This window comes from Pocillopora damicornis, chromosome 6 (assembly GCF_964200805.1).
Source record: "Pocillopora damicornis chromosome 6, jaPocDami1.2, whole genome shotgun sequence".
Taxonomy (NCBI): Eukaryota; Metazoa; Cnidaria; class Anthozoa; order Scleractinia; family Pocilloporidae; genus Pocillopora; species Pocillopora damicornis.
In genome coordinates, this window is record NC_142675.1 from 13,232,314 (window position 1) to 13,255,315 (window position 23,002).

Here is a 23,002-nt window from a genome sequence, read left to right on the forward strand (position 1 = left end):
AACTCGTTTCCAGACTCCGCTCACTCAATGAGCAGAGAGGGTTTCCAAGTATCACTGCTATGTCGCTAGGAATCATGTCTTCATTTTCTTCTTCAACCCTTCGGTTTTGCAAAGGTTACTTCCTCTGGAGAAGGATTCCTCTAAATTACAGCACTAACGTTCTCTTTTTGAGAAAGATATTTATTTCAACGTCATCGGCCGTCGATCGCTTTTGCCAGCCAGAGGGAAAACATTATGTGTCTCCACAGAACATCACTCCAAATGACAATCAAGTACTCTATCGTTTTAAATGGATGAAACACATTCGTTTCATATCTAGAGTGAAAATCTTACACGTGGCTTTAATGACAAGTTTCACTTGCCCAATAACCTACTGGTACTTATGTGGAGACATATCACTTAACTCCTTCATTTGTGCTGTTACCGGAGCTACTGGTACAACAGCTGGTTTTGTTGCTTTGAGCTATTTTTTTCGTCGAATTATTGGTGAACTTTCTTTCCACGAAGCCACTCAACAAGTAACAATTTCAAGTCTGACGTTTTGGGGAAATCGTCGCAACAGAACCTTCCATCTTGAGAGCTTTGTTCCAATTAGTGACTCAGGAATAGACGTAAATAATTTTTTTCATACGTTAGAGGTTTATGGTTGTAAAGACAATCGCAAGGAAAGCTATCTTTTGAATTTTCGACATTGTAAGATTTTCGATGGAAAGTTTTTCACTGTTACTGGATTGCCTAAAGATATAATTGGTCAAGGAGAGAGTGCATTTTCGCCAAAGAACGTATCTCGTTAATTTGGTTACTAGTAATCTTGCCCTAAGGCAAGTTTGCCTCCTAGTGTAAAAGGAGTTCGCTCCAGTCTTCATCAGTTCGCCCCCAAATCATTCAACTCATTGAGTATGACAGAACATATTCCTTTTCCTTCGAAATCGTGTTTTTTTTCTCTAAATCAAACGAGGTAACTAGTTCTTAGAAATTGCTTCTACCAAAAGTACAAAGTTGTGTCAAACCCTTCAGATTAAGACTGTAATAATGTAGCGACCTTGCATTACTTGTGCTTTAGCTAACATGGCTAGGCAATTTCATGTTGATCAAATTTTGTTATGGTTTTGCAGTGAAATTGCTCATTAGTGGGAATATATCATGGTTTTGACAGGAAATGAATAGATTCTGTGGTAAAGGAAACAAGTTGAGAGATTTGGGGGTGAACTGGTAAAGGTGATGTGGAACTTGTTTTACACTAGGGAGCGAACTTGCAAAGGTGGTAGGGTACTTGCTGTGGGTTGAAACCACCATAAACCATTAATATTCAAGGTTTACCAAAAGGATCATTTCTTACATAATGTACATTGCCATGAAACATTAATCATTAAATTCTACTTAAGCTCTTTCCTTAGAGGATCCTGAAGAAGGGGGATACCTAGGCCACTTCCCAGTGGTAAAATCACATTCCCATTTGAGTAATGATGCATGAATATGCTTTGAAGTGCTTTACAATACTTTGCAGAAGACTTAGGTCACACTGCATTTAGCAATTTTTCCAATTTTTTGAAAGGACATTTTAGAAACAAGGCCAGACCACAGCACTGGGATCTGTGTCCCTACCCTTTGTGAGAAGTGCATGGGTTCTTTAACATTCTCTGCTAGCCAGTACAGGGAAGATGAAGAGGACAGGCCTATAGTGGCCTGCTGTCTACAGGGATGCAAGATGAGGCTTAAAATTGCGACAAGATGTGGAATATGAGAAATTTTGAAAGAGGAATGAAAATAGGAGGGCAAAACCAGGATATGCTTTGTTTCAAAGACAGGATAGGGAATAAGATGTGTACATTTGGGATCGTAATTTAACTAAAGTTCCAAGTTACACAACCCTAAATACTCTTAATTAAACTGTCCCTCTTGTTTTATTGTTCTGATCAACAATAATGCTAAAAACAGCTCAAGCTGACCCTTAAACTTTTCAATAGGAGGATTAGAAGATGATAATCATACTCTATAGTAAAAGATTGAAATTGAAAAATCTGTATCACTCTTATCAAATATCATGCTAAAAAGAGCTTAAGAGCTCGAGCCAACACTCTAACTGTTAAATAGGAGTGGGGGGTTGGAGTACCAATGGTATTCCCCTCCCATCTGTCCCTCAGGTTTATTCCTGCACCAAGCCATCTCATGTAGTTTGACTTTGTTTTTGGCTTTTGGTTTCTACCCTCAAGCAAAACAAATACTCAAAATTCCAATTCCATTCAAGATACAGTCGAAGAAGAAGAAACTTGTGGAGGTGCTGGTGCTGTAAGTTTATGAACAATGGTATCCAATTCATGTTACAGTAGATACAACCAGACCACACTATGTGTTTGTGGTTAATAATTGTTGACATGAGACAAACAAAATCTATGAGGGTTATGAACAAGCTCTGAAAATTGCATATCTAAATTACAGCTTGGTCTGAATATCCCACTAGCATTATATAAAATGTTAACTCATTTGTGGTATTTTTTCGCCTTCATTAAGAAAAGAAAAGAAGACTTTCTTTCTTCTCTTATTGGCCTCTGGCCGAAAGCAATTTTGTAAAAAGACCCTTCAAACGGCCCATAAGGGCTAACAAATATCCCAAATGCGTTGATTGACATTTCATTTAACTTTACTAAGATATTCAGACCGAGATTCAATTTAGATATGCAGTTTCCAGGGCTTTATTCATAACCCTTATAGATTTTGTTCGTTTGCCGGTTCCTGAGCAGTTAACGTTCATTTGATCCATGTCCAAGGGAGAAGAGTCTGAAAAATTTTCATGAATAAAGTCTTCTATCATCATGGACGTGCTTTTTGCATCTCGTCGCTCATCGAAATTTGTTCTTCGGGTTTCTCCGCTGCCGGGAACGAAGGCACAAGGTATGGACCAGCAAGACCGACAGCAATTCCGACTAACCCTAAAATTAGTCTTGATCTCCGTGGCAAACGTTTGTAACTAGCAATGAATCCCATTCTTGGCCTATAAGATGATTCAACACTCGTAACTAGTCGTACAAAAATGTTACTTCCTCTTGGGGCCTCCTTGTGGTAATTTTACTGTCTGATTTACTGTTATAATATGTCCTTTGTCGTGTCCTATAATGCAAGAGGATGAAGTACATTCCTTAAAAGGTGTAATGCAGTATATACGAATAGCCTAGGTACGTCATGTATGGGGAATTATTATCTACTCAATAAATATTATACATTACACTCTTCATTCATACAGTAATGTCCATAATAATTCCCCATACACGACATACCTATAAGAAAATAACTATTGACCGCTGACCAAATATCAGCACTCCTACCCAGTCTTTCATCAATGTGTGGGAATGTTTGTTGAAGCCCCTTCACTAAAGTTGTAGCGGAAATATGCGTCTGAAAAAATTCTTGTTGCGTTATTATCCACCAGGTGAGGATAATTATGATACACTTGTGTAATTTTTAGAATTGTATATAAAACTAAGTCAAAGAGCTTTCAATCAAACAGCTCTTTAGTGGCTTTGGAATGCTAGCAAAGAGTTACGCTCTTCTATCGAAGTTGCTATGGGTGCTGGTTTGCCAAAAATTTTGCAGACAGTCCATCTTTTTGCCTAGCATCGCACATCAAGCATCAATTGTTGAAAAGCTATGTTCTGTTTCCAGTATGGCTCTCCATCCTTTGCATGACCTCTTTCATTCTCTTTTATGCTGGTTTAAGCACCTTCCATGTTGACATAAACAGCTAGTCATTCACACCTTCTCAACCTACGTATAACTCCTTACCAGTTGAGTCTGCTCTTTGCTTTCTAGCATGCTTCAGTATCAAATGGCATCTTCCAGTGAGATTATATCACAGCCTTCAAAGGCACGAAGTGGAAACACACTAATGTCAACATCACTGAGGCCCTAAAAAAATTTCAAGTAGATTTTTGTAGTAAAGTGTTTTGGCTTGAACTGTGATCTCTGAAGAGTCTATTCCCAGCTGATATTTGGTCAACATTTGTGAAATTTGGAGATTGCACACATAGTACTCATGCTATCTCAGTTTTAATGAAAATGCTAATTTTCCTTCTGTGATACCTTAATAGGGTATTCCACATAAAAGAAAATGTGCCCACTTAATGCCGCAAAATATAATATTTGTTTGACATGAGAGGTGAAGTTTTTGTAATAAGTAAGTGACAGAGAAATTTCAAGTGCTCTTATAAAGCTGTGGATATCACATGATCAGGTCAAATTCACTTATAGCTTGTTTGTTGTATTCTGAAATACTAATTAAATAGAGTCTGAATCTGAGTTTTCTTGAATATTAGATCTGCTGTTACAGAATACATGATTTGCTCTTCTTGAATGTCAGATATGCTTGCCTGATTCCTTGGTGATGGTAGAGGGGTGTAGGGCATGCATCTCTGAATTGTACCCTAGACTTCTAAACACCTTTCCTTTACTTTGAATCTATAAAGACTTGATTGAAATCATTTAAGTGAGTTACTAAGTGCATGTGAGTTGAGAGGGCAGTGAGAAGTTACTTTGCATTTCAGGCTGGTTTTGAATTCTCATTTTTGTGTTTAAACCTTTGGTTTTTAGGCATAATTCTGGAGTATGAACAATCTGGCATGATGAAGTCAAAATCTATAGATCTGTTGGATTTAAAACCCACGTGAGTGCATATTTTTTTGAGAAGTAACACATATAATCACCATTTAGATTTGTAATTTATTACTATCTCCTTTTCTTGCAGATGAAGAATTAAAATTACAAGTATTATAATATGTAATTAGTTTGAATTGTATTGTGTCAATTAATGAACAAAGTTGAAATGAATTTTTAGCTGGTCCTTTTACTTTTTGAAGCGGATTATTTCTAGCCTACTCAACAACTTTTTTGTCATCATTTAAAGTACTACTTTAATTGTTACAGGTAATTATTGCAAGTAGTTATGTAAATGCAACATGCATATTTGTGCTCACATGATATTTGTACAGTTCTAATCATTACTTACAGTATTGTTTTCCAATATCATTTCATCAAACTATTGATACACAGTTTCTTTTTGGAATTATTGCACTATTGTTTGAGCACACAAATTTTTAAGGAGGGTTTTAATGATGATGCTCATCTTACAACAAACAATACACAATCAAAATACATGTGTAATGGAATAACACCCTAGGGGGTTTTTGTTTTAGATCTGATGTTGATTTGCTACTTGATGACATTATTGCAAAGGAACCCCTTATTACACCCTCAAAGATGGAGCAAGTGAGAAAACTGATTCTCAGTATCCTTTTTTGTAAACATTGGATGTATTTGGGATATTAAATAGAAAATGAATATTCAAATGACTGTGTATAGTGACTGTAACAGGTGTCCAAAATTTTATTAAGGCAGTACTTGTGGCTCCATTAGTCTGTACTGTTAACATTTAACCAAATATATCCATTTGGAACCTGTATAATACACAAGTAGTATCTATAGATAAAAGTTGTAAATGTCAATTTTCATAAGAGCTGGTCTTGAAGGGAAAAAAATGTAGACATGGATAGAAATGGTTCAAACTGTGACATACTGTCTTTAAAAAAACATGTCCTCCAGGTACCATAATAATTTTTTCATCCATATCTCCAAAAAGCACATTTTGATTGTTACAACAAACTTGCTTTAGATTTCAAAGAGTAACCTATAAGTTTGAGAACTATTTTCAATAATGTTGAATATTAAGTCTTGTTTGGTACCTTGGTGGTTTACTTGGGGTGCATCAATGTCTTGCCTCTTTTTTTTAGTATCCTAGCAACCTGCCTTGAGGAGTGAATTTTTTTAGGGATAAATAGAGCACTGGCTGTTTTTAAACCACTCCTTGTTTTTCTTTCCATTTTACGAGTTTACAACTAGGTTACTGAGTTTTTCTTCAAATTGGTAGAATTTGCAGTTAAAGTTTTTTTTCTATTTGAAAAATACATTTTTGGAACAGTTTGGTTGATATCTGGAATCTAAAAACATGATAAATGATTAATGTTTACACTAAATTCCTAGCAGCAGAACTGACATAAACCTTGAGTGGTCTCTTGAGTTCACATCTCTTCTTAAGAACAGTGCACCAATGTCTGAAGATAAATGTTTCATCATATCATCACTTGCATAATTTAAATACCTCTTAACAGGAGGAAAACAAAAAGGAGTAAATAAAAGAAAACACCATTCAAATAATTTAGTAAAGCCTTTAAAGTAAGGATCAATTATTTTTCACTTCTTTGGGCCAATGTTTTTTGTTACTAAGTAAATGTGAATGGACCACTCTATGATATTAATAAGATACAGATAATAACCATTTGCCTTCTGCATAAACCTGCTATTTATAATTATTTGTGTGGTTTAGCTTTCTTGCCAGTAGCAACTTACATGATATAATAGATGTCATTTTTTAGTGTAGTAGTTTAAAGTCAGAGGTTCCACTGTTGTTGTGATTCATTTAATCTACATTTAAAAATCTCAATTTTTCCTGCTTCTTTTGGTTGTTTTCCTTTAGTAATAATTCAACAGGGCTGAAAGAAAAACAAGAAGAGAGTGTGGATCACCATTTCTATCTTTTCAAGGTACTGGTATTCAGATATACTGTTATTGATTTCATCCTTTTGAGGAATTGTTCCTAGCGGGATTATCACTCATCAGGGCTTTTAGATAGGGAGCATATTGGAGAGGGGAACAAACCCAGATGTAGAACATTTGGGTTATGTACTTAGCTTAAAATGTAATGATTCTAAATACTGTAATATACTGCCCACTGTATATCTTAGAGTATTGTAGGGGTAAAGGATTTTTCTAGTATTCAACATTTTGCATTGTTCTGAAACAGCTAGTGCCTCCTGAAACTGGTATGTTTCCAAACTACTGTTAAGTATGTAGGTACAAAAGAACATTCCTCTGATCTATAACTCTATCTATAAATCGCACTTAGCTGTTGAATTTCTTTCTAGTTGGCATTGAAGAAATTCATTTTGTGGAGTATCAGTATTCCTGTGGAAAAAAAAATGTGTTAGGTTACATATAACTCCTCAAAGAACTTTTGAGCAGCTGAAAATCTTGCCAAACATTACACCATTTTGGTATAATCCAAGCCAGGCTAAGAAAATTAAAAACTTAACTAACTTTCTAAACCTTAGACTTCAATTCTTCTTCTGATAAAGACACTTACTGTTCTGGTTGTAAAACACAGGTGTATAAAGAGATGTTCAGGGGGTTGCAGAATTCATGGTTCTCCAATAGATGTGACAGATTTAAAGAATATCTTCAAAAATATCTGAAAAAAAAAATTTTGTTTTGCAGGAGTACTCTGGAAATTAAAACTAATTTATATATGTATTTTAAACGACAATTTAGGCGATGAGGTGTAGTCAAAGTCTCAACTAACTTAAAGTGCAAGTTACTCCTTTTTTACCCTAAATAGTTTCCCTTTTCATGCCTTCCATTTATTTCTGTGAAGGTTTTAAGAGCTCACATCCTTCCACTGACCAATGTGGCTTTCAACAAGTCTGGAACAAGGTAATTTTTTAATAGTATTTTGGTTTTAGATATAAAGTACATCACTAGACTTCAATTTGATAACGTTCCTTCAAATGTTAACTTCTAAAAGAGGCACCACTGCAACTTACTACTTCTTTATTTGGGGTGAACAGCACAATAAGAAATTAAAAGAATTCAGTTTTGGAAAAGGAATATTATCTACACTTCCATTCTTTTGTACTTGAAATGTGTAAAATTGAAAATGATTTAAAGGTGATTTGCAAGATTCCAATTTAAAATGTAACTTATTTTTAATCAACCTCTTCATAAGCAATGCCACCCTGTAACCATGACCTGTTATTACACAAAAATGATCATTGAGGGCTTGTTTTAGTTAAATGCATAAGCAATGCTTTTGAGGAGTAATCAGATAAAGTATTTTGTTGACATACATTGTGAATTTGCCTTTCCTTTAGTTTCATAACAGGAAGCTATGATAGAACTTGTAAAGTGTGGGATACAGCCTCAGGAGAAGAGCTGCATGTACTGGAGGGACACAAAAATGTTGTCTATGCAATTGCATTCAACAATCCCTATGGGTAGGTAGTCAGTTATGCCAGGATATTGTTTTGTTTGCTGACTCTTGTGAAATGAGAATCAATTGGTCTCTAAAAAAGGACTGAAAGTTGCTTGTCAAGGATTTCCTAGAAATACACACACACCCACACACGCAACCTGTCTAGCTCTCCCTCTCTGTATATGCATCATCAATTACTAAATTGGTGCCAGGTAACTGGGGTATTTATTCAGAAGGTTTAAACTAATAATTTTACCATAATTTAATCAGCATTGCTCTTTTTTCTTCCCTTACAGGGACAAAATAGCAACTGGATCATTTGACAAGACATGTAAGGTAAATTGTTTCACAGCTAGGGATGAGTCGGAGTAGAGAAAATGGTGACTGTGTAAAAAGAAGATTATAGACTAGAAAAGAAGTAAAACATGTGCGCCAGTTGTATCAACACCTGCAACTCTTTCTTTATACAAAATAGTTGCATTATTTAACTTATTCTGACAGTTCATTATTTTGACTTTTTAATGATATTACATTTGCCTGTTTTTCTCATATTTAAAAATCATAATCTTTGAGTATATTAACTGCAGTAATGTTGTAGTTATGCTAGGACTGATCATATCATTGCTTGTTTTGATAGCTATGGAGTGCAGAATCTGGGAAGTGCTTCCATACCTACAAGGGACATACTGCAGAAATTGTAAATTATGATGTGGTGAAAGTGTAAATTATGTTGAGGTTCTATTTAAAGAGTATGCTTCAGATACTCTGTAATCTTTATCCATTCCTTAAAACAATGTCCATGAAATTATGAAACTGCTTGTGGTTTGATACTGGAAAGAGTAATCTTACCTTTCTAACATTTTTTTTCAATTTCCAAATAATGCATTGAAGAATGCCACCATTTTGAGTATTGCAGAGCAACTTGCCAGCTAAACTGTGAGGTAACAAAGTCTGTATCCTCCCTTTCTATATCTTGGTGATCTGTTTGAAAAATTTGCAGATACACAAAAGGTACTATTGATTTACTTTGATCTATTTTGTCTTTTGGCATCACTACACATCAGCACAGCAGAAGTTGTTGGTGAATGACACTTTGTGGTTGTTTGCATGTGTGTCTAGGTTAATATAGGAGTTGTTCTTAATTCAAAATGGTGGAATCCATAGTAAAAAAAAAAGTTTTGATGCACTAAAAAACAATTTTTTTATGGTTAGTACATACTGTGTAAGTAAAAGGTAGATGGTTTAAAGTTTATAAGAGAAGCATGCCTCCTATTTAGGCACAGGTATTTAAATGTACCAGAACTGCTAAGTACCACACTCCTTCACAATTCTCTCTTCCTCTCAAAGTAGGGATTTCTGGGACATCAAGATCAGTTTTTAAGTACCTTGTGATGTTTTTTTTCTTCCCTCCTAGAAAGCCTTTTGTCATTTCTCAAGTTGAGAATGATTGAAGTCAAACAAATTTGTCATATCTCAAATTGAGAATGATTGAAGTCCAGAAAATATTTGATAACATGATTTCAAAGAAAAGTATAAGTCTTGCATGGTGTTATTTTGTTAGGTGTGTGTGGCATTTAATCCACAAAGTACAGTTGTGGCCACTGGAAGTATGGATACAACAGCCAAGTTGTGGGATGTACAAAAAGGAGCAGAGATATCCACATTGTCTGTGAGTACACTTTATATTTCCATATGAAAAGCAATAATTATCTCAAATAGTCAAGTGTAGGGCACATAGTATGATATATCAGTTTATAGGATGTGCATGGTTTTTGGCACTTAACTGTTGTTTTGCTCACTTACACTACCAGGTATTCTTGGCTTTGAATGTAAATATAGGATTAAAAGTTAACAAAGCTCCTTTTTTTAGTAGTACCTTTACAATGAATTTATTTGTTTATCCCCAGGGTCATTCAGCAGAAATTATTTCCTGTTCATTTAACACAACAGGAGATCAACTGCTCACAGGCTCATTTGATCACACTGTGAGTGTTTGGGATACAGCAACTGGAAGGTTTGTTCTGTAGGCATGTCTTTTTATTACATATGTACCACTGATAGATCATAAAAAACCATAAATTGCAATGAAATCTCTCTGACTAAATGAAAATGTGTTTTTAATTTGTGGCAGTTTAGTTGATTTTTACTCTCTGAGTTACTTTTTGTGAAGGACTACCAATTTACCTACAGTTTTTAGATAGCACTACATCAATTTATGAGGCAACCAGAGTCATTTGAGTGACTTGAGCCTTAAGTTTTGATGTTTGCTTCCTGAGCAACTGTCTTCTTAGCTTACCTCTTAATTTTAATCATATCCATGGCTTGTAATATCCTGCTCTGTGCTACTATCATGTTGAGGTTACTACCTGAAATAACCCATCAGATCATTTTTGCCCAGTTCCCTGGCAAACAGATTAATTATTATTATGGTTAATGTCACCATAAATGAATACAGGTATTTATATTAAAGTGTTATTCAGATGAGATTTGCTTCTCTTCAGTTTTTTCCAGTGTGTGTATTTGACTGAATCAGTATTTTGTATTTGACTGAATCAGTAGAAATTCAATCAAGTTAGGATTGGAAAATGCATATATTTCAAATTTTTGTTGAATATTTCAGAAACTATTGCATCTATTTAAAACTAGTAAACATCATTCCTAATCTTTGGTGAAATTCTATGACATCCCTCAAAATTTCAAAGGATGTAAATTTGCATAGAGTAACTCATTAATAATCATATATACTTTCATTGCCAGGGTTAGATTTTCTAAGGGTCCGTGACGGGCTGACAGAGAAGTTGATAAACCGAGATTTCTGGCTGAGTCTGTCATCTGCAAGATACTATTATTTCTCTTTCAGGCGGTTACATACACTGATTGGCCATCGAGGAGAAATTTCCAATGCTCAGTTCAACTTTGATAACTCTCTGATAGTAACTGGATCAATGGTAATTTGTATTTTAACCAGCTCTAACACCCTCTCCTCCCCCCTTGTTGTCATTATCTGTATGCTTTTGAAATTTTTGTTTTTTTAGTTTGGATTTTTTCATATTCCCCTTAACGTGTTACAGTGGTCTCTGTTTTAAAATAGGACAAGACATGCAAACTTTGGGACTCAAGGACAGGGCAATGTATCGGAACCTTAAGGTAAGATCGTAAAAGCATATTTATCAAGTTATTGTGATATTTGTAAAGTATCAACTTGATAGAGGAACCCATTGGAACTTCGCGAGTTTTCCCACTGGATTAAAGCAAGTTTGTTCCCCACCTTAACTAGTTCGCCCCAAATCTTTAAATTCGTTTCCGTTTCCTTACGGCAGAACATATTCCTTTATGTTGACATTACGATATAATTTGATCGAGTACGAGTAATTATACTGAACTACGAAATATCTACGTTGGTCACTACTTTAGAATAATTTTGTCTGTCTTGTGAAAGTTTTTTCTCAAAAGTAATTTTAGAAATTTACTGCGAAGATGGGCGTAAATTACGGTCAAACCAGTGAAATAAAGAACGGAGTGATAAAGGGGCTTAGCCTTACTGCGTCACGCTTAAGAATGTGCATGTTGATCTAACTTCGTTATGACCTGTTATGGTGTCGCAAAGAAATTGCATATCGATTGAAATATAATGAGTTCGGTAGAAAAGAAATATCTTCTGCCGTAAGTGATGCGTTGAAACATTGGGAGGGCGAATTTCTAATTGTGGGAGCGGACTCACAAAGGTTTTAGAGGCAATAGCTTGCGCTAGCTTGACTTGTCTGATTGGGATATGGTGATATGTCTCCTCAAAAACCTCCCTCCAAGATCATCTCGAATAGTCTTCTCACGAATTACTGTGGCCCAAAACAGTCATGTATGGTATGACATAAGTCGAGATCTCGCGCTATAAGTACAGATTTTAAAATCTCAACTTATCATACCTTACATGACTACCCCCACTATCCTGCTATACCAGAAATAACAAGATGATTATTGTATTTCCGTAGGATTCAATTACGTTTTCATAAATGTTATCACGTTCGTATAAATCGCGATTAAAGATTGGGAAGTGTTAACAAGCTATGTTCTGAGACTTTGACGTTTATTAACCGACGTTTTTATGTAGAGTTCGAGTTATTAGGGTAAATTTGAGCTAAGGGAAAGTAAAATTATTTCGAGTTAGCTAAGGGTAAGTGAATGAAAAAATAGGTTCAAATCCACTGGAAGTCAGATTTTGATTGAGTTAACGGAAAGTACGAGTTAGCGAGTCTCCACTATAAAGCGGACACAAATACGTCAGATTGCGACACCTGTTCCGTCAAGAAATCTGGAAAGTTTTGACGTTGCGAATTTTTTTCTTCGTTTGTTATGCAGAGGCCACGATGATGAGGTGTTAGATGTGTGCTTTGATTTGACTGGTCAGTACATAGCCACAGCTTCTGCAGATGGTACGTCTACATGGTATCGTAAGGTATAGGACCCTGCGCGAGATCATCATAGCTGGAGCGTTGAACTTTCTGGATAAAACTGACCACAATTGGTTTTTTGTTCACTTTTAAAGCTTTATTACAAGTCTTACAAGTGAACGTGAACACGACTCTTTTCAATCATACGCAGTGTACATATTGACCATGTGATGTACGCGCTAGACTCCGTGTCTGAGTTCTTAGATGCATGACAAGTTTGAAGTAAAGAAATGAAACAGAGTTTACATTTTCGCTGTGATGATCACTAGAACATCGTACTAAGACATTTATTCGCCTCAGGATAGGCAAATAGTCTTGATTTATCTACGCGACCTCGTCTCGAGAATTATTCAACATTATTATGAACTAAAACAGTTGGATAGTGTAAAAAGCGCTCTGATTGCTCGTCAACTCCTCCGAGCAGCTCGCGCGGGATTTGTGCCCGCAATGTTGTAATTGGTGCGGGAATAAATAAGTTCAGTCTTTGCAGTATTTGAAAAAATTTACAAGTGCTTATTAACACCAAATTGCACGAGTAATCATGTAATTATTAATAATTTACATGAAAAAAGGATCACAGAAAGTCAAAACAGACGAAATTTGACAGCGCACGCTATATTGTAATTTGCACTCGTGTTACAACTTTTTACTCGTTTTACATAATTAATGCTCTCGTTTTCGGCCGGTCAGATGCACGTAATATTTTCATATACATTATTATTGTTATTATAGCACTGGTTTCAATATTAGTAAGATTGAGATAAGTTAATGTCCATATTGTTATAACTAAAACACTTTTATCACAGCTTACACTACACCGCTTGCCGTCCAGAAACAAAGCGCTATCTATTTTACATTGCAACAGTAAATCTAGTGTCATTTCCATGTTAACAATCTAGGTTCCCGGTTGTTGGTTAATTTGTTCGTATTTCAAATTACTCGTTATTCAGGAACTGGAAGAGTGTATAATGCCCTTACTCATCATTGTGTCTCAAAACTAGAGGGGCACGAAGGAGAAATTTCGAAGGTGTAGTAGTCTTTACTGGTTTTATTGTAAGGCAGGTTAAGAGATCATGATGTGATTATATTTTTGTGATTATTTTGTGGTACTTGATTTAAGCACAACTTACCGACATTTTTTTAGAAGAAATTGATAACAGTGTAAACTAAATGAACCTGGTTCGCTGCTTCATGTATTGTAACGTTTGCGCTCAAACAATCTGCGTTGTAGCCAGCAAAGTATTGTTTGGACGCATTTGTGCATAATTTACGCTTCAAAACAACATCCGATGTAATAATACGGGACATAACTCCCTCATATCAAAAAAGATCGAAAAATTAAGGCTAAAAGTTGTATAGAATTTTTTCGGACGTTTTCGACTGAAAGAGAGAATGATTGGATACGGTCAAAAACGTTGATCAAGTGACGGTGAAATTTTTATATTTATAACTACGAGTTTTTTATTTTTATAACGCTACTATGAGTCACAGGGAAACATTCATAAGCAGATGATGGTCGAGATTTGCACCGATATAAATTTTATGGTCCTTTAAAATTTAAGGAGGAAAGGCTTTAGGGTTTAGGGTTTAGGGTTAGAGATTATGAGACCTAAGAGATCTCTTGTGATTTCGTACAGATGTGAGTGTTACTTGATTTTTTCGTCAAATGTTAATGAGTGAGCCGCACATCCTTGACTCGAATGACATTGTTTCATTATTTTTATTACTATAATCATTGTTATTATATGTGTTATTATTCTTTTTGTTGTTTCTGTTGTTGTTGTCGTTAGTATTACCGCCAATGTTGTCACTGCCGTTTGTTTCTGTATTCTCTGCATTGCGACTTTTAACGCCGTTGGGTTTTATATTTTTGTTGTGTCTAGATAACTTTTAGTCCTCAAGGCACAAGGTGCTTAACAGCAAGTAGTGATAAGACAGGAAGGCTTTGGGACCCATTTTCAGGGAAATGTATACAGGTACAAAATGGAAACCTGAGAAATGTATAGTTACTAGTGACAAGTATAGTTAGATAGTGACTGAGGAGGTGGGAATTGCAACGTTTTAATGGCTGTCTCAGTCTGTCTGTGAGAAATTGTGATTAAGTTAGATATTGTCTTCCTTATATCTCACGTGTGATGGCGGTACTACTTGTTCCACACGTCACCATGAACATGATAAATGTTCGTTTTCAGCAATACGTTTATCACAAGCAATTTCACTTTTTAGTGGGCGAAATTTTCATTGAATTACTTTATTTTCTTCATAAGGTTCTTGAAGGGCATAATGACGAGATCTTCAGCTGTGCTTTTAATTATGAAGGAAACATAATAGTAACAGGTAATAGTAATCTTATAGTGTTTATTGGGTTTACTCCTCTTACACATATTTTTTAGTTTAGTGAGGCCAGTGTAAAGCTGTAGCCTATTTTCTATGCGGATGATGTTGAACACAGCTTTTTAACACTGTAAAAAGTAAGCAAAATAAATGAATGAAGAAATAGATGAATTTCACCTTTTAATTCATTTGATATATGATTTATATTGTGTATTCTAATACTAGATCCTTTCTTACAGTGGTGCAGTCGGTTACTGACACACTGCACCACTGGATTAGTCGGGTGACAGGGCAATACCATTTTGTAGCAGCTAAACGCCATTCATACTTCTTAGTTTATTCAAGAAAGGTGCAATTAAGATTGAGATTTTAAAAGTAATCGGTTCATTGGTTTCCGAGAGGAGTATAAGGTTGTCCTAAGATTAGACAAGCTTGTTTGTTATCAAACCAATGTGTTTGATATATCAATTTCAATTAATGCGAAAAACGATTTGCAAATGATCATAGAGAGAGTAGTCTACATTGCCACGGGTTAAGTTTCCTTTTCCTTTTCCATTTCCATTCACCGACTTTCACAGAAATTCACGTTAAGGAGGAAGTGATCCCGTCATTTCCGGCTTAAATGGATTAGTTACAGTGTTATAGATCAGTTTTGATTCTTATTCTCAATACCATCTGGTTGGGTTTCTACAGGTAGCAAAGACAACACATGCCGACTGTGGAGATAACAAGGAGTGTACATTAACAGAACCATGTTACCATATTCTATTTCAACGAGCAATAAGACAATGTACTAATGTCCCAGCTTATTCTTTTTCTCTTAAGTAAATATTGATTATCACCACCTTTCCCCGACAATTTCAGTCGTTTACAGAAGTCTCCTGTCGCCTCGCATTCTCATCAATGTCTGTTGCAGTTGCCCTTCCAACTATTCAAAAAGACATAAATTACGGGCATATGATTTATGCAAATGCTCCTGATTGCGTTAAGACAAGGAGAAGTTGTTATGTTGTGTAACTGAGTAAGAGATTTTATTCTTCAATTAGAGTAATTTGATAAATTATTTTATAAAGAATGTTGTTAATTAACATAGTGATAACAATGGTTGCGAAGTTTTAAGATCATATTATCGTAACTTTCTCTAATAATAACTTACTAAAAGTACATTCGGTTAGAAAGAGAATATTGATCGAGAAGTTTCTGTCTAAAAAAAACGATAGAAAAAAAACTCCGTTCTAAAAAAAATTTCCCAGTGCTTCACGGTAACAAGCCAAAAATTTACGCCCTCTAAAGAAAGAGTAAAACAATTTTAGTAAAAAATTACTTGCTTTATCAATCTTCTCTTTGGCAAGATTTTTTTGTCCGCTTACAGATTTTTTCAATTACTGAAACGATGCCCAAAGGTACAACAAACCCTTCTTTCACGATAATAAAAAAACAAATAAACAAATGTTCTTTAAAAATTCGAGCCTCTGACCAACCAAAGTATCAAGCTATTTTATAGGTATAGGTTAAGAGATGGGCTTTATCACTTTAAAAGTGGGAGTGAATTTGCCGCAGCGAATTTTCTCTTTCTTTTTCTGTATTGGGAAGGAATATTTCGAAATCCTTGAGATCATTGGGTTTTAATCAAAGTGTCGTGCTCTATTTGCCAGCAGCTAGAATTTCAAGGCAGCTTTCTCCTTCCTATCTATACCGCTGATGCCGAAGTTATTAGATGAGAGACCAAAAAGTATGAAGAGGGAGGTCATGTTTCGAGTGTATGCAGGTGTGAGGTGAAAAACAACTTTATGGGTTTAAAAATGTTGAAATTATACAAATGGACAAAACAAGTTAAATATGTCTTGTAAATGCGGTGTGATGGAATATTCATTGGTTTAAAAAATTCCCATCGGCTTGAAGCCGGTTTTTATACTTCTTGCTGCCCTGAAACCAAGCCTGTCATTCTCGCGAAACTCGGGACCATTGTGTTCATTATTGTTTGGATTTTTCCCGAGAGATTTAACGGACCTTCTCTAGGCATGACGAGACGGTAACAAATAATGAAAGTGATCCATTTAGTATAATGCTTGAGTTTGTTAACGTCTACGAGAGCATTTACAGGAGACAATGCGCGAACATGGTCATTAAACTGAACTGCTGTTTAATTGTGTCAAGAACATTAACTATATGTCTGTCCTATCATTGAACCTACTAGAAATTTCGAAAGCACCTCTGAACTTCTTCAAGTTAGACTAATGTATTTTGTTTTATGCAGGTACATTAGCATCTCCTAAAAAATATTGGCCCGCTTTCTAATTCAAAAGGAGGAGTTCTTTTAATAATAAATTTAAGTCGTCCTTATTTCCATACGTTTAGGAATCAGGGACACGACATTCAAAGTAAGTTTTCCGTAAAGCCGACAGTTTTGACTTATGAAACATTTAAACTCAACGAACGATCTTATGCAGTCTGATTTTGACTGTACATAAGAAAAATCGCCAAATCGAACATTCCATAGTAAGGTTTAGATCGGTGGCCTCCGCATCAGAAGGAATTGCAAGGGCCTATTTTCCTAGTACATCACGGCGTCATGGAACTCGTAGTTGAAACATGAGGATATATCACATCAAAGCTTTGTTGCTTCTTATCTGTTTTCTTACTCGGACGAAGAGAGTACGGAGTGAAAATGGGCAATCTGCCGGTAACGCCGGCACTGAGGCAGGCTTTGGCATGGCTAAACTCAGCGGAGGTGGAATGATTGCGATCATTGTACTTGGCATTTTCGGTGTCGCTTTGTGTGTAATTATATGTTGTGCCTCCTGGTCAATGATCATGACATGTTTTGAACTTCGTAACCGAGAAGAAACTAACGATGGAGACTCTTTGGGAGAAACCTTTAAGAAAGTTACCTCGGAGGGAAATTTTCTTGCTAAGTCAAGTTTTTTTCATCATCCTTTGGCAAGTGAGGAACAGGTGGACTCCACTGAGTCAGTAGTGTAGTTATACATCTTGATAGAACCGATTGTAACTGGCTGTGGCGCCGGCCGGGAGGAGTTTGTGATGCAGCTTCATGATGGAAGCAAGACTTCCGGCCAGAAACTAAAGCGAGCCGTGTACATCAATAATACTAAACAAATTATATTCATGTTTAATAAGACAAAGCGAGAGTCGCGCTTCCAAAGACTCGTATTTAATCTTCAGTTCGTAGTTCACGTGTCTATGGTGGAGACTGGATCCCGACCAAAAAATCAGACAAATTACTACATGGCATGAAAAAGAAATGCAGCGCATTTTTAAGGTCTTTGGGAGCTTCAAATTCAAGAAGAGTAAAATGGAGATTGTCGTTGTGTAGATAGAACAACTCCAGCAATAATTATTTAAGCCAAGCTTCCACCTGATAGAATTTGGTACGTCTTTTTTTCTAAACAGAGGACTTTCCCAGTCGTAAAATATTCTGAAAGAAGTGGCGTGCTGGTAACTCTGTTTACAATAGGTTACAATAGAAGGGGGACACATTTTATCCCGAGCGGACTCTGAAATGGTGTGTAAGCGTCAAAAGAGCGTGGCAAGCAAGCACAACTCAGCTTCGCGAAGATCAAAGTTTTCAACCAGATTTCTCCTACAGCGATGGGTGAAAAATATACGGTACAAACTGAGTCAGCTGCTTGAGTTACATGTAGCTTGCTTCTCAAGACGTTTATTTCTAAAATTTTTTTGTCGCCTTTGATTTTTCCTTTTCAGCCACCGGGGTATTTCATTTTTATCTTTTTAATATCTATTTTCGGTGTAGGGAATCGATGTCGGGAAATAAGTTATTCCTAAATATTTTAGGAAGCTTTTGTGCCAAATGTGTGTGGTTCTTATTGGAACGAACTCGATGCACATAATTTATAATCAGAACATCCAGAGGGCCAAGGAAAGGGTAGGCCCTGTGTTTGGTACTTCAAACAAATATAAGCTTCACAGCGAGGTTCTGTTTAGTGTGAATTTTCTTTAAATAATTATACACCTCCCCATGTTAATATAGCGAAGATTAAAATACTGTAATGGAGATTTATCATCCAAGAAAGGAGGAAGAAATACTTTTGTTTATCATAGTAGTCTCTATGGCAGTACATGGATTCCTGTCGGGTAATTAGTGCAAAGCTCAAGAGGCTTGCACCCCACCTCATACCGTTCCATGTTTTCCCTTTCTTCAGTAGGATGTTGTGATTGACAGTACCGAGGGCGTTTGGAAAGTCATAAAAAACCTTAAATCTCTACATATCAAGTTCCAGAGACACCCTTAGGTTATTCACTATTTCTGCGACAGCTTGTGCTTTAGAATATCTCTTTCCAAATGCGAGTTGAAAATGATAGAGAAAACTGAATAGATCTTAGCCCAAAATAATGTATAGCCTTGGTTTTGTACTGAGCCAGAACGTGTCATTATATATCTACTACCACTGAGGCAAACACGGCAATCTCGTAGCATAATTTTTTCCACAAAATTATGACATATTATCTTATCAATCTTCAGTATCAGAAAGAATTTAATCATGCAAAAGGATTAGCAGCAATGTTGTATCTTATGAAAAAGTCGTTGTGTGCCGCTCCGCACCCGGCCCCTTCAGGGCTTGTCTTGATTTGTTCTTTTGTCAAAAAGAGTGTCTTTTAATTATCTCATTAATAAGTCACGCTTTCATGCACACAACTTATGAGTTGAGCTGTGCATCTGAGAGGATAAAGATGTAACATTTCGCATTTCCTGAGCCCGATGCCTTCCTGTTAACTGCTAACTGGGCTCCTTCTTTCGTATTGTCCAATCTCAATCCAATTTCATGAAGACCATAGTCTCTCATACTCCTGAGATCGATGAATAGAGCGAATCTGTCACCAGTATTAAGGTCTGTCGCATTCACCACGCTGTTTCCCTTTCCAAATCTTCTGAGGGCCTCTTCTCACATATTTCTTGTCTCTATTCCTTGACTGTAAACCTTATTTGGGATTCCATTGACAAATCACCTTCACTTTCAGTGATGTCAGGATTGAATGTCTTCTCACTATCTCTCGCACCAGCGACATATGGCTCGTAAAAAAGAAGTCCCTTTCTTGACCTCCTTAGAACATTGACGCTCTCATTGATGATCGAGTCTAATCTCTTATCTACTGAGATTGTCTTGACATGAGTAACGTGCTCGTACATGAATGTCTTTCCATTTTTGTAGTTAGAAAAGACCTCATCAGCGAGTTCTTCCTATCGATCCTATCACAACAATACTGGCAGGGTGCAAGCTTGACCTCGAAAAGAAGCTCATCCAAAAAGATCTCTTTGGAAAAAGACTCCACGATCCTTCAGAATCTCATGATCCGATGGAATTTTTATATTTGTTCTGATAAACATCGTGGAGCTTATTCTCCTTGTCAACTCCTGATTTCTTCTTATCCCCAGCACTGCATCTGATCTTCGAATGGTCAACAGACTGAATACCTTTCCTGAGCATGCTGGCCCTCTCATTCTCAGTCAGAAGAGGTCCTCATATAGCTTGAATAGATCATAACCATCAGTGCCCTGCACGATTTCTCCCGCGGATTTCACAGTCAACAATAGCTCCTAGGACATTGTTCACGATATAATTGTTTGCGTGGCCACTAACTTTCAAGTCAAAGATGAGTGAAAGAGATCCCGGCACAAGGAAAACTTTGTCATTAAGCTTTGGAGATGGAAAAAACAAATAAGGATCTTACTTGGCCCAGGGCAAGAGTTGCAGAAGTCTATTCAGGAGGATCAGAAGATTGCCGATGACTAGAATGAAGACCAGGCTATAAGAGAAAGAGTAAGAGAAATTATAACGGAAAATCAAGAGCGTATTGATGCTCTTGAGAATCAGAGAGAAGAACTTGAAGGAAGCACTTCGACGCTGAAGATTTCGATTTTAAAAAAGTTCCTTTTTAACATCTCTAAAATGGAAAACAAAAGGTTCCAGAATTAAGAGCTGAGGCAAAACAACTCGGACTCAAAAGATATTCAAGATTTAGAAACCGGATTTGTTTCAGTTGATTTCTAATATTCTTGACCATCCAGTTCCAAAGATTGATGCACCAGTTCTAACACCGACAAAATATGTGCCGCTACGCGGTCTGGCCGAAGGCTTCCCTGTTAGACCTCAAGTTGAAGTAAATGAAAAAGAACAAGAGAAATCAGAGAAATCGAAGAGATGCTTGGATTGAGAAGGTCTACTTCAGAGGACTTATCCAGCGGAGCTGAATGGAATGAGCTCGTTAAAAATTACAAAACTCGGCATTTTGAAATTCGCGAGTCGGTCGGTGCGTTAAGAGGTTCATTAGACAATTTAGAATTGAAAGAATTGAAGATCCTTCGGATCCAGACCGCGGAGCACCAGGTTTTGGATGGAGAGAGTTCATGGAAAAAGCCAAACCAGAAGTCTTAAGGATAATGAGAGAGAATCGTCAAATGAAGGTTAATATGATACTCTCGTATGAGATGGTGAGAGAAAATGAAGATGGATCAGTCCAGCTTTAAGATACATTTTTCCACACCGAAGTAATCGAAGGTCCTAAGGCAACAGACAAATTAGGAGTATTTGATGTTTAAATGCAAATATCTGATGAGGTAATTCAGAATTTTAACTTAAGAGGAAGCAACTGAAAATTTTAAAGAGTGATATCTCTTGACATCCATCTTGCGGAATTCAGAATTCATTGCTAATCCAAAAACAAGCAATTCACGATCTTTACTGCTCAAACAATAAAGTAGTCTGGAACGTGATGCTGGAAGTAAATGGTGAAGGAATCCAATTCAAGAATCAAAATCGCTCTATTAGAGTTCCATTCGTAATTTACACTGACTTTGAATCACTAACAAATCTGATTGACACATGCGAGCAAAGCAGTGAAAGGAGTTTCACAAATAAATGTCAAAAGAATAAACCATGTGGGTTCTGCCATCACATTATCTGCTCCGATGATAAGCCTTGTTCACACAAGAGCCAGCCATCTATAACACAAACAACGAAGATAAAGATGTTGCTCAGATCTTTGTTGAAATGATTGAAGAAAACATCAAGAAGATTCATAAGAAATTCGACTTTGCCACGAAGATGATCTTACAAATGAAGACAGGCGTGAGTTCAACAATGCAACACATTGCTGGATCTGCAAGCGTTCATTGGAAAATAACAAAGACCGCTCTGAGGCCCGGCCAAAGGCTGACAAGAGAGGGACCACTGCCATTTCACGGGGAAGTATCGTGGAGCAGCTCACTACAAATGCAAGAAGCTGAAGTTCACTCCTGTCATCTTTCACAACTTGGCAAACTATGACTCTCATCTTCTTATGGATAATGTCGTAAAGACCGAAGGAAACATCAAATGCTTTTCCAATAATGAGGAAAAGTACATCAGCTTCAGCAAAGATGTCGTTGTTAGCTCTTTCATTCACAAAGAAGGTAGGCAAAGGCCGGGCCACGGGCCTAAAGAAGCTGACATCAAGAATGAGTTTTGCTTCACAGAGAGCTTCAAGTTCATGGCTCTTTCCTCGATAGTTTAGTCGCAAAATTGAGTCTTGAGAAGCTGAAGGAAACCATGAAAGTCTTTAAGGGTAAAATCGAGTTCAGCTCAAGAAAGGGTGTGTACCCTTATGACTTCATGAGCAGCACTGAAAAGTTCAATGAGACAGAACTGCCTCCCAAAGAAGAGTTCTATTCAAAGCTGAACGACAGCGATATCTCGCATGAAGACTATGAGCATGCACAGAAGGCCTGGAAAGAGCTAAAATGAAGGCTGTGGGTGATTACCATGACCATCATCCTAAGAAAGACCTTCTCCTTTAAAGAATTCAGAAACGTGTATCATGAGAATTATAAGTTCGACCCTGCTTGGTATTACACCGCTCCTGGATTGGCTTAGGATGCTGCCTTCAAAGAGACTGATGAACAACTTGAATTACTCACTGACATGTTGTTGATGATTGAAAAAGGAATTCGGGAAGGCGTTTCAATGACATCAAATAACTTTGGAAGGGCAAATAATCCTGATATAGGTAAAGCTTATGATGAAGCAAAGCCAACAAAATGCATCATCTAACTCGATGCAAACAGTCTTTATAGATGGGCAATGTATGAACCTCTTCCTGTTAGAGATTTCAGATGGATTTCTGGCTTTAA

General features: G+C 36.5%; 2 protein-coding genes across 3 annotated transcripts; both read left to right on the plus strand.

Annotated features, from left to right (window-relative positions):
* Positions 1-21: 21 nt before the first annotated feature.
* LOC113685534 (transmembrane protein 186) lies at positions 22-2,020 on the plus strand. The gene has a single exon (XM_027203048.2). It carries the CDS (start codon positions 60-62, stop codon positions 792-794), a length of 735 nt encoding a protein of 244 aa, XP_027058849.2. The 5' UTR covers positions 22-59; the 3' UTR covers positions 795-2,020.
* A 1,284-nt stretch (positions 2,021-3,304) lies between these two features.
* LOC113685525 (uncharacterized) lies at positions 3,305-16,707 on the plus strand. 2 transcript variants are annotated; one of them, XM_027203034.2, is made up of 17 exons: positions 3,305-3,427; positions 4,585-4,657; positions 5,187-5,278; positions 6,538-6,590; positions 7,478-7,536; positions 7,974-8,096; positions 8,371-8,410; positions 8,712-8,771; positions 9,636-9,743; positions 9,982-10,088; positions 10,935-11,022; positions 11,166-11,221; positions 12,431-12,504; positions 13,473-13,549; positions 14,406-14,498; positions 14,790-14,859; positions 15,550-16,707. In XM_027203034.2, exons 1-17 carry the CDS (start codon positions 3,388-3,390, stop codon positions 15,582-15,584), a joined length of 1,248 nt encoding a protein of 415 aa, XP_027058835.2. In that variant the 5' UTR covers positions 3,305-3,387; the 3' UTR covers positions 15,585-16,707. The 2 variants fall into 2 exon arrangements, with proteins under 2 accessions (XP_027058835.2, XP_027058836.2); XM_027203035.2 differs by lacking the exon at positions 5,187-5,278 and having other exon boundaries at positions 6,524-6,590.
* The last annotated feature ends 6,295 nt before the right edge of the window (positions 16,708-23,002 follow it).

What these genes read in the sequence shown, in the direction of transcription:
- LOC113685534 (XM_027203048.2), top strand. Translation starts at nt 60, where the DNA reads ATGTCGCTAGGAATCATGTCTTCATTTTCTTCTTCAACCCTTCGGTTT.
- LOC113685525 (XM_027203034.2), top strand. Translation starts at nt 3,388, where the DNA reads ATGCGTCTGAAAAAATTCTTGTTGCGTTATTATCCACCAG. An exon ending in ACCATTTCTATCTTTTCAAG is followed by an intron (nt 6,591 to 7,477) that starts GTACTGGTATTC and finishes ATTTCTGTGAAG; the next exon opens with GTTTTAAGAGCTCACATCCT. An exon ending in CAATGTATCGGAACCTTAAG is followed by an intron (nt 11,222 to 12,430) that starts GTAAGATCGTAA and finishes TTTGTTATGCAG; the next exon opens with AGGCCACGATGATGAGGTGT.